This window comes from Ochlerotatus camptorhynchus, unplaced genomic scaffold, assembly GCF_037179485.1.
Source record: "Ochlerotatus camptorhynchus isolate MF236.1 unplaced genomic scaffold, CSIRO-AGI_Acam_v1.1 ptg000143l, whole genome shotgun sequence".
In the NCBI taxonomy this organism is placed as follows: domain Eukaryota; kingdom Metazoa; phylum Arthropoda; class Insecta; order Diptera; family Culicidae; genus Ochlerotatus; species Ochlerotatus camptorhynchus.
In genome coordinates, this window is record NW_027040633.1 from 1,015,897 (window position 1) to 1,034,712 (window position 18,816).

An 18,816-nucleotide genomic window follows, 5' to 3' on the forward strand; every position below is an offset into this window, starting at 1 on the left:
TCAAACTACTTTTAAAATTCACTAATTTTTCACAATTTTTGATGAAGTTCTACAAAATTATTTGATGTTTGATGTTTAGAATAGATCAGAAAACTCCATAAAAATTCAAAAAACTTTGTAGAACTTCAAAATATGTCGTAGAAAATCAACGAAATTATTAAAAGTTCAGAATAGTTATAAGGAATTTGAAGAACTTTGGCAAGAGACTTAATAACGAGAAACTTCGCAAAACTTGAGAGTGCTGAGATTTTTTTCAAGTTCATGGATCTTCTTAAAAATTCCTCCAAATTTGTAAAAGTTAAGAGAATTTCATAATAGCTCTGGAAGTATTTTTTACTTTTGCTTTATTAGGGTGACTTTTAGCCTTGGGACGGTACTTTTTTTTCAGGAAGTATTAGTTTTAAAACTTTAAAGTTTGACTTGAGAACTTGATGGAAGTTTTGGGATCATTTTCAAAATTCATAGGAAAGGTTCAGGGTCATTTATGAGCTTTAGAGAAGGGCATAGATGTAATAGGTGAATTGAAAAATAATGTGAAAATAATGATTATGGAAATTGTAAGAAGTTGATGAACCATCATAGAAGCTTAAACAATGTTCAAGTGAAGATAGACATACAGGACAATGGAGCAATTTTCTCACAATTCCAAACATCCGGTTGCAAATGACATCTTTGCCGCTTGTTGAGTAAGGTGCTGCATATCAATAGTAAGGTTTTTTAGGTATGATGTAAGGATTTACACCCTCCTCTTAATCGATATATCTTGTTTGAATCACGAATCCACCTAACCACCTTCCCATCTGACAAAACCAATTACCATCCTTTTTGTCTAGATTTAGTTTTACCCATTGTTTTCCGTTTTCTTTTCTACACATTGCACTTCATTAGCAATTCAACGGTTGGCAACAACGGCATCGCACCGCAACCTCCGGAAGTGTTTACCAAGACAAACCGGAATTGAATTGACGACGACATCAGGGAAATACTAACCGAGAGGAAACAAACCGAAAAGAAGCATGGAAACGATGATTTTTCCAGCTTCTTTCAGTTCCATCAATTGGATCATTGTTCCCATCTCGTTAGCATTCTACGAGGGCGCCCATCCACTTTGTGGCGACGTGGAATGGAGATGAAAACAGAAATCCATCGATTGGCTCTCGTATTTCTTTGCCAGGATTGTTTATATTAAGCGAAGGAACAGGAGAGAAAAGGCTTGGATCCTTTTTCTTTCCAAAGAAAATCCTATCCCAACAAGCAATAGCCGAGTTCTATTTATATTCTTCAAAACAATTTCGAAAGGCAACCCAAACACGCCGAACCGCTTGGACGGTATGAATATTCAAACATCTCAATTTCTCTCTTTTCAACGAGCTTTGGTGAAAAGTTTGAATTCTTTAGAAGCCGGAAGGATTCTTTTTTATTACAAAAGAAAGACTACGCAAGAGAAAGTCTAAAGTAAGATGTTAAAAAGACTGCCAAACAACAATGGAAGTATCTCGTTGATGTTGTTGTGAGAAAACACGCGGAAGGATTGTGTAATAGCGAAAGCCAATTGACAGCGGATAGTGGGAAGATAATACTTTTCTCTCTTGCACTTACAAGGCAACTTCAATCTTGTCTTGCTGGTTATATCGTTCTCTTTGTGAATAGGTGTGAATGAACTTTGTTTTTGTTACCAAACGACATTCTATCAGGATGAATTCACGATTTCGCCTGATTTTTAGACGGTTTTTGAATTTGTAACTGAAGCCCTATGGGGTTAATGCCGACGACCGGACACCACCACACTCGGTGATTGAAACTGAATCCAATCAGCGGTTGTGGGCAGCCTTGATAGCTAGCTGCTTGCTGGCAGCCTTTCGTGGTGTACTGGAGAACATCACCACTCACCATGCGGTGATTGAATAAACACTGTTTGGTAAGACCGGATGGAATTCAACTTTGAATTCTGTGTTAGGGAAATCGCTTTTCGTAGGCAATCGGTGATAATTTTAATTATCATAGCCACAGTTGCACATTCGTACAATTTTCAATAGTGACATTTTGAAAAATTAGAAAGTCTTAATTTTAACAGATTCGTAGAAAAAAATCCTATCGATTGGCGTATTAAGAATTAAAATCCACGCAAACCAACATTACCATCGCTCTGATTCCAGCCCTATCTTGATATGGAAACTGGAACCCGATGACCTTGACAAATGTCCAAAAAATACTCTGAAAAGGACCGTTTTGTCGTAATGCTTGAGTAATGCTGAGCTATTAAGTTGTTAAACACAGATGAAGCTCGTGAGCTGTATGTTGTTTGGAATGAGGGCGACGTGCTTGTCATGCATTCCAATTAGATGGTACCACTAACGGAATTTTTAAAATTGATGTTATAACTGAAAATTCGAGTTAGGGGAATTAGGGACAAGAAGGTCACCCTAACGATAGTGCGTTGTTATATGCGATTCCTTGATATTTTATAGGAGTTTATTCAACGAATTGTATGCTTATAACCTGCTCCCTACGTATCATAATTGAAATTAAAATTAAACACCATCAAAAAATGTTAATGATTTTTTATTTAAAATATTATGTCGTATCAGTAACTGCTTTTATTATTTATTTAACTCAAATATTGACTTAACTATATATTTTCTATCCAAAACACATCAACCATGTGCGTCAAACAAATCAAATGAAAGCTATTTTTGATACTATTTTAAAGTTTTTTTTTCCAAAATTTCAAAAAAAGAATGTATATTGGAAACATAAATGCCCAATTGTACTAATTCCTGAACATTTTTGTACAATTTTATACATAAATGTAGGGGTGGCTGCCTCGAATAAAGTTTATTTTTAGGAATATAATTTTTGATGGATTAAAGAAAATATTTAATTATTTAGTGTAATTAACGTTTCAATCAACCATCAATAGTGACTTTCCAATGCAGAAATTGCGAAAACAATAAATTGGAAATTTATTTTAACCTTATTTTACGATGCCTTATTCTTATAAAAAAAAAAACTAGCTTTTCAATAAATCAACACAAAATATTTTTTTGCATTCTTCTTACGACTTCGTTTCGGATAATATTTTTTGACGTAGGACTAGGTCTGTGATTTCTATGTGGGGGTACACTTTGTGAAAACCAACAATGGAACATGTAACAAAATTATAAAAGATGTTGTACTTTAATAACTCAGCTGCCCCTGGACCAATTTCGATAATTTTATCACCAATCGATCAGAAATATTTCTTCGCAACTGTTAAATTTAAGATTTTATCATATTGCTATGAAAATTATCACCGATTGCCTACGAAAAGCAATTTCCCTAATATTGATTTCAAAGTTGAATTCCATTCGGTCTCACCAAACGGTGATTATTCAATCACCGCGTGGTGAGTGGTGGTGTTCTTCAGTACACAACGAAAGGCTGCCTGTAAGCAGCTCACATGAGCATCCATAGGCGGAAGAAGAAGCCGCACCGCTATTGATCGGAATCAGTAGCTCTTCGTAAGTCGCTGTGGGTCATCTATGTCAAGCGCGTCATACTAAAGAGTATTAACATTAATTATCTTTAAAAAAAGTTTACTTATTGAACAAAGCAAACTTATTGAACGGTAGCTAGAAGCTTTAGCTGGATTTTTATCCGGGTTCAAAATTGGAATTATTGCAATTGTAATAAGACAATTGAAGCACGTCTAATCAAAAACAACTTCAAACACCAACATCTAGATATCTCGATTTATAAAACATGTTCCGAAAAAAAAAATCATTAAATTAAGACAGTTTCCATACAGTGCTTTCGAGCTATTCATCATTTTACACCTTGCCAAAAATGATATGAAGAATTGGTATATTCAGAAAAATATTATCAAAATCTACTTTGCATAGGACGCTATATATCTATTTACAAAGATAATGTCAGTTTTTTACCTCTCTCCCCAGCAGGTCTGGGTTCAATCCCAGGTGTGGGAGCTGTCTCCCTGGCGTCGGTAGCATTGGTGCTCAGCACCGAAAACAAGATCGACGGAAAACAAATCAAGAAAAAAAGTCAGTTTTCTACACAGATGAATGCAAATTTTTGCACCTAAAGAATTGACGTCCAATTCTTCGTATTGATCCTACCATTCGCTTCAAACTCTCTATAATTCTAATAAGAAGTCGCTTAAATTTATCTCCATAATGCTGTATATAACCGTACACCACTTGTGATCGAGTTGTTGCTATTACCATGTATGTATATTAACAAATAAAGCGATTAACGAATCTTAAATGTGGAGGGGCTTGAGATTAAACTCATGATTTTCTGCTCTGTAATCAAAAGCGGTCGCTCTAAGGCCACCGAACCCGTTATATCACATAATACCATCTATGATCGAGTTGCTTTAAACCCTTACTTAACTTAATTCCCTTAGAATGTTCTTAAAATTGAAACTTTCCAAAACATTTCTTTCCTCTCCAGAACTTCTTTAGAGCTCTCTTTAGACTTCGATTCTTTTAGATTTCTAATTTGGCCAAGAATTCCTTATGGTGATCCAGCCCCTGACTGAAAACCTTGTAAAAAAATGCTCATAAATTCTTATCAGAAGACCATTAACTTGTGCTTGAAATTTTCCAGAAATTTTAATCACAATCAATATTTAAAATATTACATAATTTGCATAAATGTATTAAATCGTCTGGATATTGTTAAGTGCTTATTTCTTCAGACCGAAAGTTATTTGTAACTTTGAAACTACAACTAGAGGGACTACAGACTAAGCAAAATAAGATGCTTCAACAACTGTTTTGCTTCACCTTCCAACAAAATCTGCCAGTTGTTTGTATTTGAAAAATAACAATAACTCTCTGATGCCACTTTGCAATGAATTTCTGACGACGAAGACTTTGGTTTGTTTACTTATTTCCTAAAAAAAAACGATTTCCATCCTCCACATAATTCTAATCTTATGCTCCGACCCCATCAGACGCACGAAAATATTTCACCATAAGTGCAATATTTCAAATCCCCCTCATCTCAACACGTGCAAAACATGGGACAAACCCCTTTCAAGCGTTGAAGGGGTGAAGAATAAAATAAACCCTACCTGTGAATATCAATCCAAACAAAAAATAACATAACCATGAAAATCGACCCTCATCCAACCGGGGGCTGCCTCTCTCCCGTTGTAATATCAAAGCTCTATAAAAGATTTAACATCCCCCCGGAAGATTTATCTAATCAGCTTCATTCTCGGTCGTGCTCCCGTGACGGGAATTGCCAAACGCACTTTTTCCCCTCCTGTTTCCGGTCACCTTGCATTCTTCTTAGTTTTGGTGACACTTTCCCGATCCGTTGCGTCACAGCAAGGACGATCCTTAGCATTCACGTCTCCTCGACCTGAGAAAAGGTGTTTCTGGACGGACACGGTAGGCTCTTAGGGGCTGTCCATAAGCTACACAGACGATTTTTGAACGATTTGAAGCTTCCCCCTTCCCATGTTGTTCATAATCATTTTTAAACATTTTGTTGAACGTACACGGAAAAAAACATCTGAATTTTAATGATCATGTAAAACTTTCTCTCATTTAATTTGGAGCTAAAATTTGCATAAAACGAAATTGGTCACCAGCTTGTGAAAAACATTGCAAATTTATGCGATATCGCCCTTAAATTGTAATATGTAATAGCGGTGCCGGTGTTGTAGTGGTGAGCGTGATTGCCTCTCACCCCAAAAGATCTGGGTTCAATCCTAGATGGCACTGCCGGGTCCATGAGTTGATGGGTCGGTAGGTAGGGTCCAGGTGTGGGAGCTGCCTCCCTGGCGTCGGTAGCACTGGTACCCAGTACGGAAAACAAATCAAGGAAAAAAAATACGTGTGTGCTAGATTTATTATTATCTCTATTTAGGAGATTTTCAGCCGCAGGCTGGTTCATCTTCGGAGCATGTGTGCTAGATATCGCAGAAATTTACACGAATTTTCCAAACGGTATATAAACTGTCTACGTAGTTTATGAACAGCACCTTTTATTTTTATGAAACCGTTAGCCCCTCCTTCCACACCAGTCTATAACCAAAAATATACCATGCCAGCTTCGCCAGGGAAAAAATCGGGAAGAGTACGTGCACTCGTAAAAAACATCAAAATAAAACAATATGCACACATCCTACTCCCACAATCTTGCGCGAGCTTTGATGTGCTTCCCCTTCTGCAGTTTGTTTTTGACGACGACAACGACGACGACGACGAGGTAGAACGGCTGTTTGTTCAAGAAATCGCCTTATCTGAGCCACCTCCATCGCAACGCAAAAGCATCCAATCATGGCGCGGTTGGCCCCTTGGGCAATGATAGCATATTCCTTCACAAAACAATCCAAGCAATCTTTGAAACTCATTCATCATCATAAACACTTCAGGTCAAAGAGTCTACCAGGGTTACCACCATACACTGCCGATGACTTCGTCAGGGCGTTCGGTAGCCCTATCCTGTGCTTTAACGAAATCAATTTTGACACAATCTGCACAATCATAGCGGTTACCATAATGATGGTGTTAATCCATCAGTTTGTAGAAGTGAAAATCAAAGATGGGACATCTTCCTTTGGGAAGCAACGTTGTACTTATTTGGAATTATTCAATATTGGAGAAATAGAAGCACTTTGCTGCCTCCGGCTTTTCCCTCGGATGGTGGGGTAAAATACTCGTCGCAAGCATCCGGTACTTGCACAATTCAACAACTCAATACTGATCTTCTTGATGAAAAGTTCTTCTCGTACAGTGACTTGGGTTCAGGTCTACGGAAAAGTAAAGGGTGTCCCACTTCAAATTGCATCAGGGAAATAACGCTGTAGAAAACTTTCATACAATAAAATATAAGCCATCAGTAAGCTTTTGGAATATTTATTTCATTCAACTTCAATACCATAACCGTACGCTCACACCGTACGCTTAACTCCACTCATTAGGTTCCGTACAACATCTGGCTGCAGCTTCTTCTGTACGGAAACCCACTTTTTCTTCATGTCTTCCTCAGATTTGACCTTCTTGGGATGCTTCCGTAGTACCTGCTTCATAATAGCCCAGTATTTTTCGATGGGCCTGAGTTGAACAAATATTTAAGGTTTATCTGTACAAATTTGGGCTTCATCGGTTGGGGGAATCTCTTCATATTTGAGAACCTTTTTTCAAACTGCTATATTTTTAAGAACTAGGAGACAAATGAGGTAAAATTTTGCCCATTTATGAAAAAAACATAGATTTTTTTTTCTTGATTTGTTTTTCCGTCGATCTTGTTTTCCGTGCTGAGCACCAATGCTACCGACGCCAGGTAGGCAGCACCCATAGGTTTTTAATTTGCCCTCAATTTTATTAAACTACGTTTAGTACGAAAAATGTTAAATCAATAAAATTTTGTGTGAATCACAAATGGCTGTTTATTGGTTTTAATATTGCTGTTAAATTCTAAAATTTGTCATTGCTAAAAAATAAATGCTAGTGTCAAATGTTTAAAGTTTCCAACAGTTAAAGAGGTTCAAAAGATATTTCGAGTGAGCAGAAAAAAATATTGATTCTTGATGGCAATATAGAGGGTTAAGGCTGTATATATTTGGTTAATTTTCACTTAAGTTTTATAGTTGATAAATTTTCAAACAGCCCTGATATTCCAGCGTACTTATCTCTGACAGACAAAGAATTATTTTGAAAAACACCTAGTCAAAAATCGGTCGATCAACAACAGCGGGATTTTCGAATATTTCAATCTATTTTCGAAGAGTAAATTTTAAGTTAAAATTCAACAATTGGGTTCTTTAAGGGTATTGAGGTAAATGAATTTTCAAAATCTGCATTATTAATGGAGCTGTAATCCAGAATATTATCAATTTTGGAGTACTGGAACTTTTTTTTAAGTAAGTGTGATTACAATAGCAAAAATCACCATCTTAACGCCCTTTGATTGGACTTTGTATAGGAGCGAGCTGTCAATTTGTTAGTTGCATTTTAGTGAAGTTATTATTTGGCTTTAAATCTTGATTCAAATCCCGAGATGAAAGTCTATAAGCTTGAAAAAATATCGTTGTACTCAGAAAACGAAGCTTTTTCAGATAATGTATAAAAACCGATATAAATAAGAACCCAATTGGAACACAGCCAAAGTGATGGTTCGAATATCAAATTTGAATATTCCTGTATTATCGACATTATCGATCGCACGAATGTCGAACATAAATTGATCATGTTTGCCAGAGTTTATTTTCGATCTCGCCGTTAAGTAAAAAAACCTATTTAGGCAGTGTTCCAATTGGTGAAGTTTCGATTAAAATTGACACTTCGAAAATAAATTAAAATGTTCGAAAATCCTTCTGAAGTTCTCTGACCGATATTCGATTAGATGTTTTTCACAATTAATTCTTTCGCTGTCAAAAATAAGCCCGCTGGAATAGCAGGGTTATTTGAATATTTTTCATCTGACAAATTGAAGGGAATATTCACCAAATGGAACACAGCCGTCCTAGCAATTTTCCGCCCCTCATGAATGTTTGGGTGGTCTTATGGAATAGTTAATATTCTTACCAATATATATCATCTTTCAATCCGATGTAGACTAGTACAAATACATATACAACAAACGAAACCATTGCATATTCACGTCTCTCTTTTAATGTTTGTATGTTTATAAGCATGCAACGTGCTTCATATCCAGCCTATGTTTTCTTTAGTTAGAGAAGCAGAGCGACGGACAAGCGTCTAGAATGAGCACCCAAAAGAAGCCTTCTTTTAGAATTTTCTTAAGAGAACATCCATACATTACGTCACACGTCTAGGGCTTTAAAAGGGGGGGGGGGGGGGTGACGTTACAAACTTATAGCATGAGTACATTGCACTCTGGGCCAGAAATGCAATCTAGCGGATCAAAATTAATAATTCCAAAACGAACCGCGACTTGGTGCCTTGGAAAATCTTTCTCTTCATAATAAGGACAATCTATTGACATAAACAAATAGTTCAAAACTCTTCCGCAAATATGGCACCACAATCCTACTTCTTTATCTGACGTTTTGGAGACTTGGTGTCTCGGGCAAACTTGTTTATCTCAACAAAATAAACAACTCTTTTCAAGACGTAAAATTGCCACAGCCTACTGGTTCCGATTTTGAGGAAGTTAAAGAAAAAAAGAAATGGCAGAAATTTGGTTTTTTCCTTCTGTTTCGGTTATTTTGCTTACAACCATATAATATTATATTTTTCTCTTATGAAAATGCATTAAATAAATAATTCTTGTGAAAAAAAAATACTGGTTCAAGCTTCAATTTTAAAGATAATGTTGAAAAAAAAAACGAAAGAATACAACAATTTTTTAACTTTATTAACGCAAACAAAACGCAAAAAATTGCAACCTGACATTTTCAGCAAAAATTAAGCAACACTCGATAAACAAAATATCAGAATTTGAGAGAGGTATATTTTGGTGTTTTCGAGATTTCTTCATTTTGGTGGAACATGTATTTTTTTTTCTAAAACTTTTTTTATGGCGTTCTGAAGACTTGACGACTTTGGCAAAGATGCTTATCTTGATAAAATAAACAACTCTTCTACAGACGTCAAAACTCCACACCCTGCTCAGAGTTGGTAGAAAATGCTATCTAACATGAAGTTTAGTGTGATAATTTATTAGCTAGAGAATGGTCTTCTAAAGTGTTGTTTATTTTATCAAGGTAAACAACTTTGCCGAAGACATCAAGTCTCCAAAACGCAGAAAAAGAAGTTAGATTGTGGTACCATCTTTGCGGAAGAGTTTTGAACTATTTTTATGTCAATAGATGGTCCTTATTATGATGAGAAACTTTGTCTAAGACACCAAGTCGCGGAAATGCTGCGTTTCGGAGTTATTAATTTTGCTCCGCTAAATTGCATTCCTGGCCCAGTGTACAGTGGTCCAGAATGCAGATTTAGGTGGAATGATATGTTTTGAGCCTGAAATTGAATCTTTAGACTAACAGTCTCTTCTACAAAGTTGGCCCTTATTTTTATGACAATGAATTCAAGCGTGGTTCTTATTATCATTAAAATCAAAAATCTAACTTTTTTGTTTGAATAAATTTAAATTCAAATTTCTCATAAAAGTCATCCTGCAGAAACTTTTAAAACTCTTTAAAACAAATGTTTTATAGTGAAATTTGTTGTCTGTATCTCTTCTAATAAAAAAGATATACCCAAATATAGTAAAAAAATTAATAAATTCGAATTGATTTTATACGAGTTTAAAAAATAACATACCTCCAATTTTTCAAATTATTCAGAATAACATACGCCCTTTCAAATGCCGTATAAAAACTTTTTTTTGTTTGCCCCAACCAGAGATATTAACATTTGAAAAGTGCATATTTTTAGTACAAAAACGTCAATACCTCTTTATCGGCGAAAGATATTGACAAGAAATTTGAAATAAGAAAACTAGAGCAAAATAATTGTTTTTTTTTAGCGCCACCCTAACTCAATTCAAGAAAATATACATAAGAGATACTGATTTGAGTTGTTTACAAAAGATGTAGGTAATATCAAAGCCTACAAAAGCTTGAAACACTATTTTACGGAATTCTGTTTATGAAAAAAGTTAGAAGGAAATGAATGTAAATGAATGCACGAAATGAATTTAAATGATTTTCCATCCCTGTTCTGGACCACTGTACCAACAATCAATACGAAACTAACGATTTTAAATTGACTCACCACTTTAGTAGCCTATTGGTCCCAAGCAAACGATTAACGTACCCTATTCTAGTTGAAATTCTATTACTACACTATGTTTGTTTTGATTCGCTATGAAAGTTTGACAGATAACATCAAGGGTGTGTGGATTCATGCAGAACATGCAGGGGTGAGTGAAATAGCTTGGGACTGCTTGGGACCGTTGTTCTGGTACTGAGTGAGCCAAAAATAATAATGATTTTCTTCGGGACCCAGTGGTCTTAGAGTTACCTCTATGACTGTACAGTGTGCATTGTAAATGAGTTAACATTTTAACATCGATGCTAAAGCTTGAGTCATTTAATATCTAGACGCAAAAAAAGGATGTGTCTCGGAACCGTCTTAATGAAATAATAATGTTGAGTACTCAAAATGAAGGTATTTCTTCGAATACCTCAAATATTTTAGAAGAATTTTCATTAGAATATTATTTTAAAAGCATGGGGAATTTTACAGACCATTATTGGAACACACCATAATTGGAACGTATAGCTATAACTACACACACACCAAAAAATTATGAATTTTAATGGTCATGTAAATATCCATGCATGCTAAAATTGAAGTATGTAAACTTCCTTTTCACGTAAACTAGCAACTTGCAAGAAATATTGCTAACGAAGATGGATGGTTGCATACAATATTTAGAATATTTCATTAAATGACTCATAAATTTACACGATCTGTAATGTGAATTTGTATGATATGTGACGCTCCATTTATGTGCATCATACACAGTTCGAAAAAGTAGTGTAAATTTCTATTCAATATGATGCACATAAATGGAGCACATATATCATACATATCATATACGTTTGCATTATATATCATGTAAAGTTCTGAACATTTCATGCTATTTAGCAAATATTGTATACAAAAGCCCATCTTTGTCAACAACATTGTTTGCAAGTTGCTCGGTTGCGTGAAATTAAATACAAATCTACGTGATTGAATGTTTACATCACAATTAAAATTCAGAATTTTTATCTGTGTAGTGACAGAAATTTACACTACTTTTTCGAACTGTGCAGCTAAAAAAAAGTAGTGTAAATTTCCGTTACTATGATGCACATAAATGGAGCGTCATATATCATACAAGTTTAGATTATAGATCGTGTAAATTTATGAGACATGTCGTGCAATATCCCATATATTGTATGCAACTGTCCACTTTTTTTGCAACATTTCTTGCAAGTTGCTAATTTACGTGAAAAGGAAGTTTACATGTATTAGCGAATTCGTTTATAATTCAGTTCCAACCTGGATCGGGTATCAAGATTGGGTCTGCTTGTTTTCTGACAAACGTCAGTTTGCTCGTTTGTTTTTAAAACCTAGCTCAGGTTGAGGTTCACACTGACAAAAAGTTCGGTTTCGCACTGGGTTGGAACTGGTGTTAACCCCGATAATAAACGAATTCGCTATATGAATGTTTGCATGCATGGATGTTTATATCGCCAGTAAAATTCAGATTTTTTTGGTGTGAGTACACTAATAATTAATCAAGAGTTTCTGATTTGAGAATGTCAAAACATTTTGTGGAGTAGTTGTTGAGTAGTGTAGTGGAGAAGTGTAAAACGTTGTAACGTCATACAATATACACAGTTCGAAAAGTAGTGTAAATTTCTGTTCAATATGATGCACACAAATGGAGCATCATATATCATATAAGTTTACATTATATATCATGTAAAGTTCTAGCACAATTCATGCAATGTAGCAAATATTGTATACAAAAGCCCATCTTTGTAAACAACATTGTTTACAAGTTGCTCGGTTGTGTGAAATTAAATTTAAGTTTACGTGAATGAATGTTTACATCACAATTAAAATTCAGAATTTTTATCTGTGTAGTCACTCAGCAAATAATTTTGAGCTACTCAAATCTTAAGGGGCTGTCCACACAGTTCGAAAAATTAGTGTAAATTTCTGTTCAATATGATGCACATAAATGGAGCGTCACATATCATATACGTTTACATTATATATCATGTAAAGGTCTGACATATATCATGCAATGTAGCAAATATTGTATACAAAAGTCCATCTTTGTAAACAACATTGTTTGCAAGTTGCTCGGTTGCGTGAAATAAAATACAAGTCTACCTGAATGAATGTTTACATCAACATTAAAATTCAGAATTTTTATCTGTGCATATACTACGTGGACAGTTTTTAGAGGTTTTAGAACACCTCCCCTTCCATATAAAACCATCCATATATTTTTTTGAAAACTTGTACACGCAAACCAAAAATTTATTACATTGAATGTTAGTTGCATTTCCTATCATCCTTCACAGCGAATACCGCAGAGAATGATGTAAGTTGACCTTGCAGACGATGCAATGTTTTTTTTTATATTTTTTATTTCATGTTCTGTCTAAGATGTGAAGGGAGCACAGGTTTGCTAATCATTTTTTTTTTTCTATTTATTTTTGACATACCTAATTCATTTCACTCATATAACATTTTTCGGTCTCCAATTTTCTTGAGGTCCAATGCAGCTCGGTATATCTCTCATACTCCGTTCATGTGGATTGCACTAACATCCTGCGATGATGAATCCCTCATAATTGAAAGCAAATCCCCCGATTGGGTGTATGGACTGTGGACATTTGCCAAATATCTACCCCGCCATCCGAAGGTGTCCACGTGGTATATAGACAGCAACTGCTTGCTTAAATCTTGAATAATATTTGAGGGTTACTTTTATGTTTGGTCTGTTACAGTACAAAACCTATAAAAAAAAATCAGGTTAAACGGTGAATACATCTTGGTAGGCTTTGTGTCAATAAAATAAAGTAAATTCTTTAAACGAGTTATAATTTTTCTTCAGGGTCTTAATTTCTTAAACATTTGTTATCTCAATCTCTCAATTTCAACTAATTGCGCCGCGTGGACCAATATCTCCAAACGCCACGGAAACAGAAAGGGGGCAATGTCAAATCAATTTTGATTCGGCAAAGTCATCGTGATGCTCAGATGATTTAAAAAATCTTATCAATTATCTTGTAATCAGCGTATTGTGGTGAACACAAATTTAGCTTGTGCACCATCTAATAACCCTCGTCTGGTGTATCAGTACCAAAATGTCACCGCTATCAATTGGACTGGCGCTATTCTGCGTGGTAGCCTTTGCGTTCTTAAACTATGTCTTCGGCTATTGGAAGCGTCGAGGAGTGCGCCAGCTGACTCCATTCTTTCCGTTTGGCAATTTTACGGAAGTCTTCCTCGGTAAGGCCTCCTTCCCGAAGGGCTGCGAAAACATCTACGAACGTAGCAAACAATGGCGCCTGGTCGGTGGATACATCCTCTTGCGCCCGGTGCTATTCGTCAACGATCCCCAGCTGACCAAGGACATCATGGTTCGCGATTTTCAGCACTTCCACGACCGTGGTCCACACGTGGACGAAGTGAACGATCCACTGAGTGGACACTTGTTTTCTCTGGCCGGAGAAAAGTGGAAGCACTTACGAGCCAAGCTGACACCGACCTTTACCAGTGGCAAACTTAAGGGCATGTTCCAGATCCTGGTCGATACGGGGGTTGTGCTGCAGGACTACATCCAAAAGCACGCTGACAATGAGGATGTCGTTGAGATCCGGGAGATTTTGGCATGCTACAATACGGACAGTATTGCTTCAGTGGCGTTCGGGATTAAGATTGATTCGATTAACAATGTCAACGAACCGTTCCGTCAGATCGGGCGTAAGGTGGGTGTGCGTCAGATAATCTGACCGATTCGTTATCTTATCTACCGGTGAGTTTATCAATTTTCAGGTATTTGAGCCAAGCTTCCGCAACGGCATGCGTTTTCTGATAACGTTTATGGTTCCGAAGCTGAACAAGTACTTGAAAATTAAATCCGTTGATGACGATGTGGAGCGGTTCATCCTGGACGTAGTTCGGGAGACGTTAGAATATCGGGAAAAGAATGGCGTCACTCGTAAGGACATGATGCAGCTGCTGCTACAGCTCCGTAATACGGGAACCGTTTCGATTGATGAACGGTGGGATGTTGATACAACAAGTAAGTACAAGAACCTGTCGCTGGAGGAGGTCGCTGCGCAAGCGCATGTATTCTTCATTGCCGGATTCGAGACGTCTTCCACGACGATGTCCTTCTGTCTGTACGAGCTGGCCAAGAATCCCTCAATTCAGCGCAAAGTTCAAGAAGAAGTCGATTCTGTGATGGAATGTCACGGAGGTAAGTTGACCTACGAAGGCATCATGGAGATGCGCTACTTGGAATGTTGCATCGATGAAACCTTGCGGAAATACCCAGCGGTGCCAGTGTTGAACCGAGAATGCACCCAAGACTACAAGGTCCCGGACTCGGATTTTGTAATCGAAAAAGGAACGGCAGTAGTACTGCAGATCGGTGGAATGCAGCACGATCCACAGTACTATCCGGATCCTATGCGGTTCGATCCGGAGCGCTTCCGGGACCCGGACGTGAAGAACAAACCGTACGCACCGTTCGGTGATGGACCACGGATCTGCATCGGGATGCGAATGGGCAAGATACAGACCAAGGTGGGACTGTCGCTGCTGCTGTCCAAGTTTAGCTTCGAGCTGTTTGGGCACGAAGAACCGGAGTTAATCATGGATACGAATAACTTCGTCCCTATGCCAGTTAGTGGCATAAATTTGAAGGTTAGCGGTCGTGGGTGGTAGGCTTCACGTAAACGGGTTGATTGCTTGTTGAAACATTATTCTAAATATAGCTCGTTTCATTATTATTACTGTGAAAGCGCATTGATTAGATAATACGTAATTGTTTTTTTTTTGTGAATTCACATGTTCCAATGCCAATCCTGAATCCGTAGCTTTTAGGTCTCTGGCTCTTCAGTTCTTCATTTAACATATTCAAACGCCTCGAATCTGTGCACTTTAATTTCGAAATATCAAGGCTCGACTCGATTACTTTTCGTTGCTCACTCCTCATTTCGACTTTCTGGCAAGCAAAGTAACGATTCCACTGCCACCAAAAAAAAAAGTCGATTTATGCAGGGCTTTGAGAATGCAAAACTGTGTAAGTAAGAGGAAACCAAAGTTTATTATTTACGGTAGTTTCTGAATAAACTTTTCTCAAGTGTCGTTTCTCATATAATTAGAACTTGGAGCTTATTTGTCGGTGCTGAAAGAACGTGGAAATTTTGGCGATGTCGATTCGAAGATGAATGGTGTGCGGAAAACTGGTTGCAAATGTGATGACTGCTCATGGATGGCTGGGTAGTTTCAAGTGTTTGTTTCCAGCTGATGATTTGTGAAGGGAATCTAGTGTAAATTTCACTAAAACAGATTTAATATTGTGCTTGCCAGTTTTGACGTCTTAACCGTTGCAAGTCAAGAAAATAAATTTAATGGAACTATCAGAATAAGCCAACAATTACTGATAGTTCGGCTTGTCTGTGACATTACTATTTGAGGCAACTTCTGCAATTGTGCATTACATGGATAGAGGAAAACCACGTAAGTGAGTGGCAGTGATTTATCTACACACCAAAAGATTAAGAAATTATGACAACAATTAAGGTGATGTAAATATCCATGCATGCTAAAATTGAAGCATGTAAACTTCATTTTTACGTAAACTAGCAACTTGTAAGAAATATTGCTTACAAAGATGGATGGTTGCATACAATATTTAGAATATTTCATGAAATGGCTAATAAATTTACACGATCTGTAATGTGAATTTATATGGTATGTGACGCTCCATTTATGTGCATCATAGTGTCAGAAATTTACACTACTTTTTCGAACTGTGTACTTTATACTGCGAGCAATTCATTCCCACTCGTATGAGTTAAGTTGCGGTATAAATTTGTATTCCTGATTGCAATCGCGGTTTGCTGTACGTGTGAAGAAATTTATGTGATTGTGCTATCCGTGTTCCTCGGTGGGTTCAAATAATTTAAAAAGAATAATTATTATTTTCGTACTGAATGCGTCGTCAACAACAATGCTCGTTCTTCTTTTTCTTCTTTGGTTAATACGTCTCACCTGCACAGTTCGAAAAAGTAGTGTAAATTTCTGTTCAATATGATTTTTTTTTCTAGTGATCCAGTGGCAGCAACTTGCTAAAACTCTACACTGGACCCCTTTTATTGATAAATTTTGCTTCTATGAGCCTCTATTTTAAATCAACACACAGACGTTCCTAGGCTATGGTGCCCGTTTGGTCACTGTTGTTTTTGTGCTGATCCAAATAGTTTTGATAATATAATTGCGCATTCTTGTTTTTTTAAAAGGTTGATTTTCGTCCCAGTCTTGTCTTCTGTCGTCACTTATTTTGTCATTTTGTCTTGTGTATTAACCCCCACTTGTCTTGTTTATTGTGTCAACTTGTGTCTATTGTCCTTCCCCATCTGTTACTCTGTCATGACTAATTTCATTGATATATAAAAATAGTAATATCAATTACAGGATAATATGGTTATTTCTCGATTACTTTTTCAAAGGGAAGCACCAGCTCCTGCAAACAATGCATCCGATCGTTGATCCGGCGCAACCGACATCTCGCACACGCTTATCAACACCACCAGCAGGTAGAGGAAAATTTCCCCTATCTGATGATAGTGCCAGCACGCGCGGGCGAGCCACCAGTTACGCCAAATCGACGACCAAACGCACCGCCTACAAAAGCCGATACGCTCCCTTGAAAAAGTTATCGAGATTTCTACTAATTAATGAATTATTGACAATTACCTCTCATGATCCTTGGCTCTGATTTTAACTTACCACTTTTTGATTATTTATCAAATACCTCTCCCAGAATATATAACTCCCCGAAGCTTTGTTGGTTTCTGGTCTCATTTGGATTGGTCCTGAATTTGTTTGACATCCTGTTCGAAGTAATTCTTTGAGTTCCAGCTTGTACGTGTCTCACGTCATATGATTCGCCATGCATAAAGATAATGGGTTAAAAGGGAGTAAAACATACATAAAGATAGATTAGTATTAGTTGTACTTGATCCAAACAATAGAAAGAAGCATAGATGACTTAGTAGAAAAATAAAACTAATAAATAACTAAAAGTGCAATGGATAAGTGTTAGTTCCGGGATCATTTTAGTGTTAGTAGTTATGTTAGTTTTGATCCGTATTCAGCCCTGCTGGCCCCTCCAGCACTATTTGCAGCAATTGTGATAAGATTATGCGACACTGCTACTACTACTATGTTAGATGTATGACTTGTCAATTTTCGCAACGCAATGTCTTTCAATAAATCACTCAATCAATTTGATGTTTGAAAATTTGCTCAAAAGGGCTTTGTTGACACATCATACCTTACCGAAAACTAAAGCACAACAATCCTAATTCTTATTTCAAACCTATCAACATATTTCACACATCTTTCCTAAAATTTCACTTGTTCGTAAGCGCCTGGTTGAAGATATGACTTTCGCTATTGACATTGTCTGTAATTAACAAATACACTAAATAGGAAGATTTATTATACAACTTCATAGGCTAGTCACCTCCCTTAGCGGACCCCCCGCGTCCTATCTCTTATGTTAATTAACTTTCTGAATTCTATAATTGAAGTTTATTTAATAAATAACTGAAATCTCTAATCTACCTACATAACCCATGCTTTTAAACTACAATTTAACGTGTTTCAAGTACTTCTCGCTTTAACATATCTTATCTTATATCTTTGTTCGTCCCAGATGACACCTTCAAGTGACTAAAATGCTTCACTTTGAAGTTAGTTTCCAAGCTAATTTTAAATTGTATATTGTATAGGGTAAATGTTCCAACTACGCTCTCACGTTTCCACTACAAAAATACATATGGGTATGTCCCAATATAAGCACACCACAGTGGAAATCCCGAGCCATAGTTCAAACACTTATCCCAAATCAAAATGAAGCACATATAAGATTAGTTACAATACCATGTACAAAAATGATGTTTAACATTGTTTTCTTTCCCAAAACCCATGCTTTTAAACTACAATTTAACGTGTTTCAAGTACTTCTGGCTTTAACATATCTTATCTTATATCTTTGTTCGTCCCAGATGACACCTTCAAGTGACTAAAATGCTTCACTTTGAAGTTAGTTTCCAAGCTAATTTTAAATTGTATATTG

General features: G+C 36.5%; 2 protein-coding genes across 2 annotated transcripts in view; one reads left to right on the top strand and one right to left on the bottom strand.

The window, feature by feature from the left end:
- Positions 1 to 18,816, bottom strand: part of tinc (tincar) — a 179,661-nt gene that overhangs the window by 39,086 nt on the left and 121,759 nt on the right. The window lies entirely within an intron of this gene.
- On the top strand, positions 13,805 to 15,392 carry LOC135700842 (probable cytochrome P450 6d5). The gene is made up of 2 exons (XM_065221496.1): positions 13,805 to 14,428; positions 14,496 to 15,392. Exons 1-2 carry the CDS (start codon positions 13,805 to 13,807, stop codon positions 15,390 to 15,392), a joined length of 1,521 nt encoding a protein of 506 aa, XP_065077568.1.

Coding starts and splice junctions, on each gene's coding strand:
- LOC135700842 (XM_065221496.1), top strand. CDS start 13,805: ATGTCACCGCTATCAATTGGACTGGCGCTATTCTGCGTGGTAGCCTTT. Junction 14,429..14,495: donor TCCGTCAGATCGGGCGTAAG/GTGGGTGTGCGT, acceptor ATCAATTTTCAG/GTATTTGAGCCAAGCTTCCG.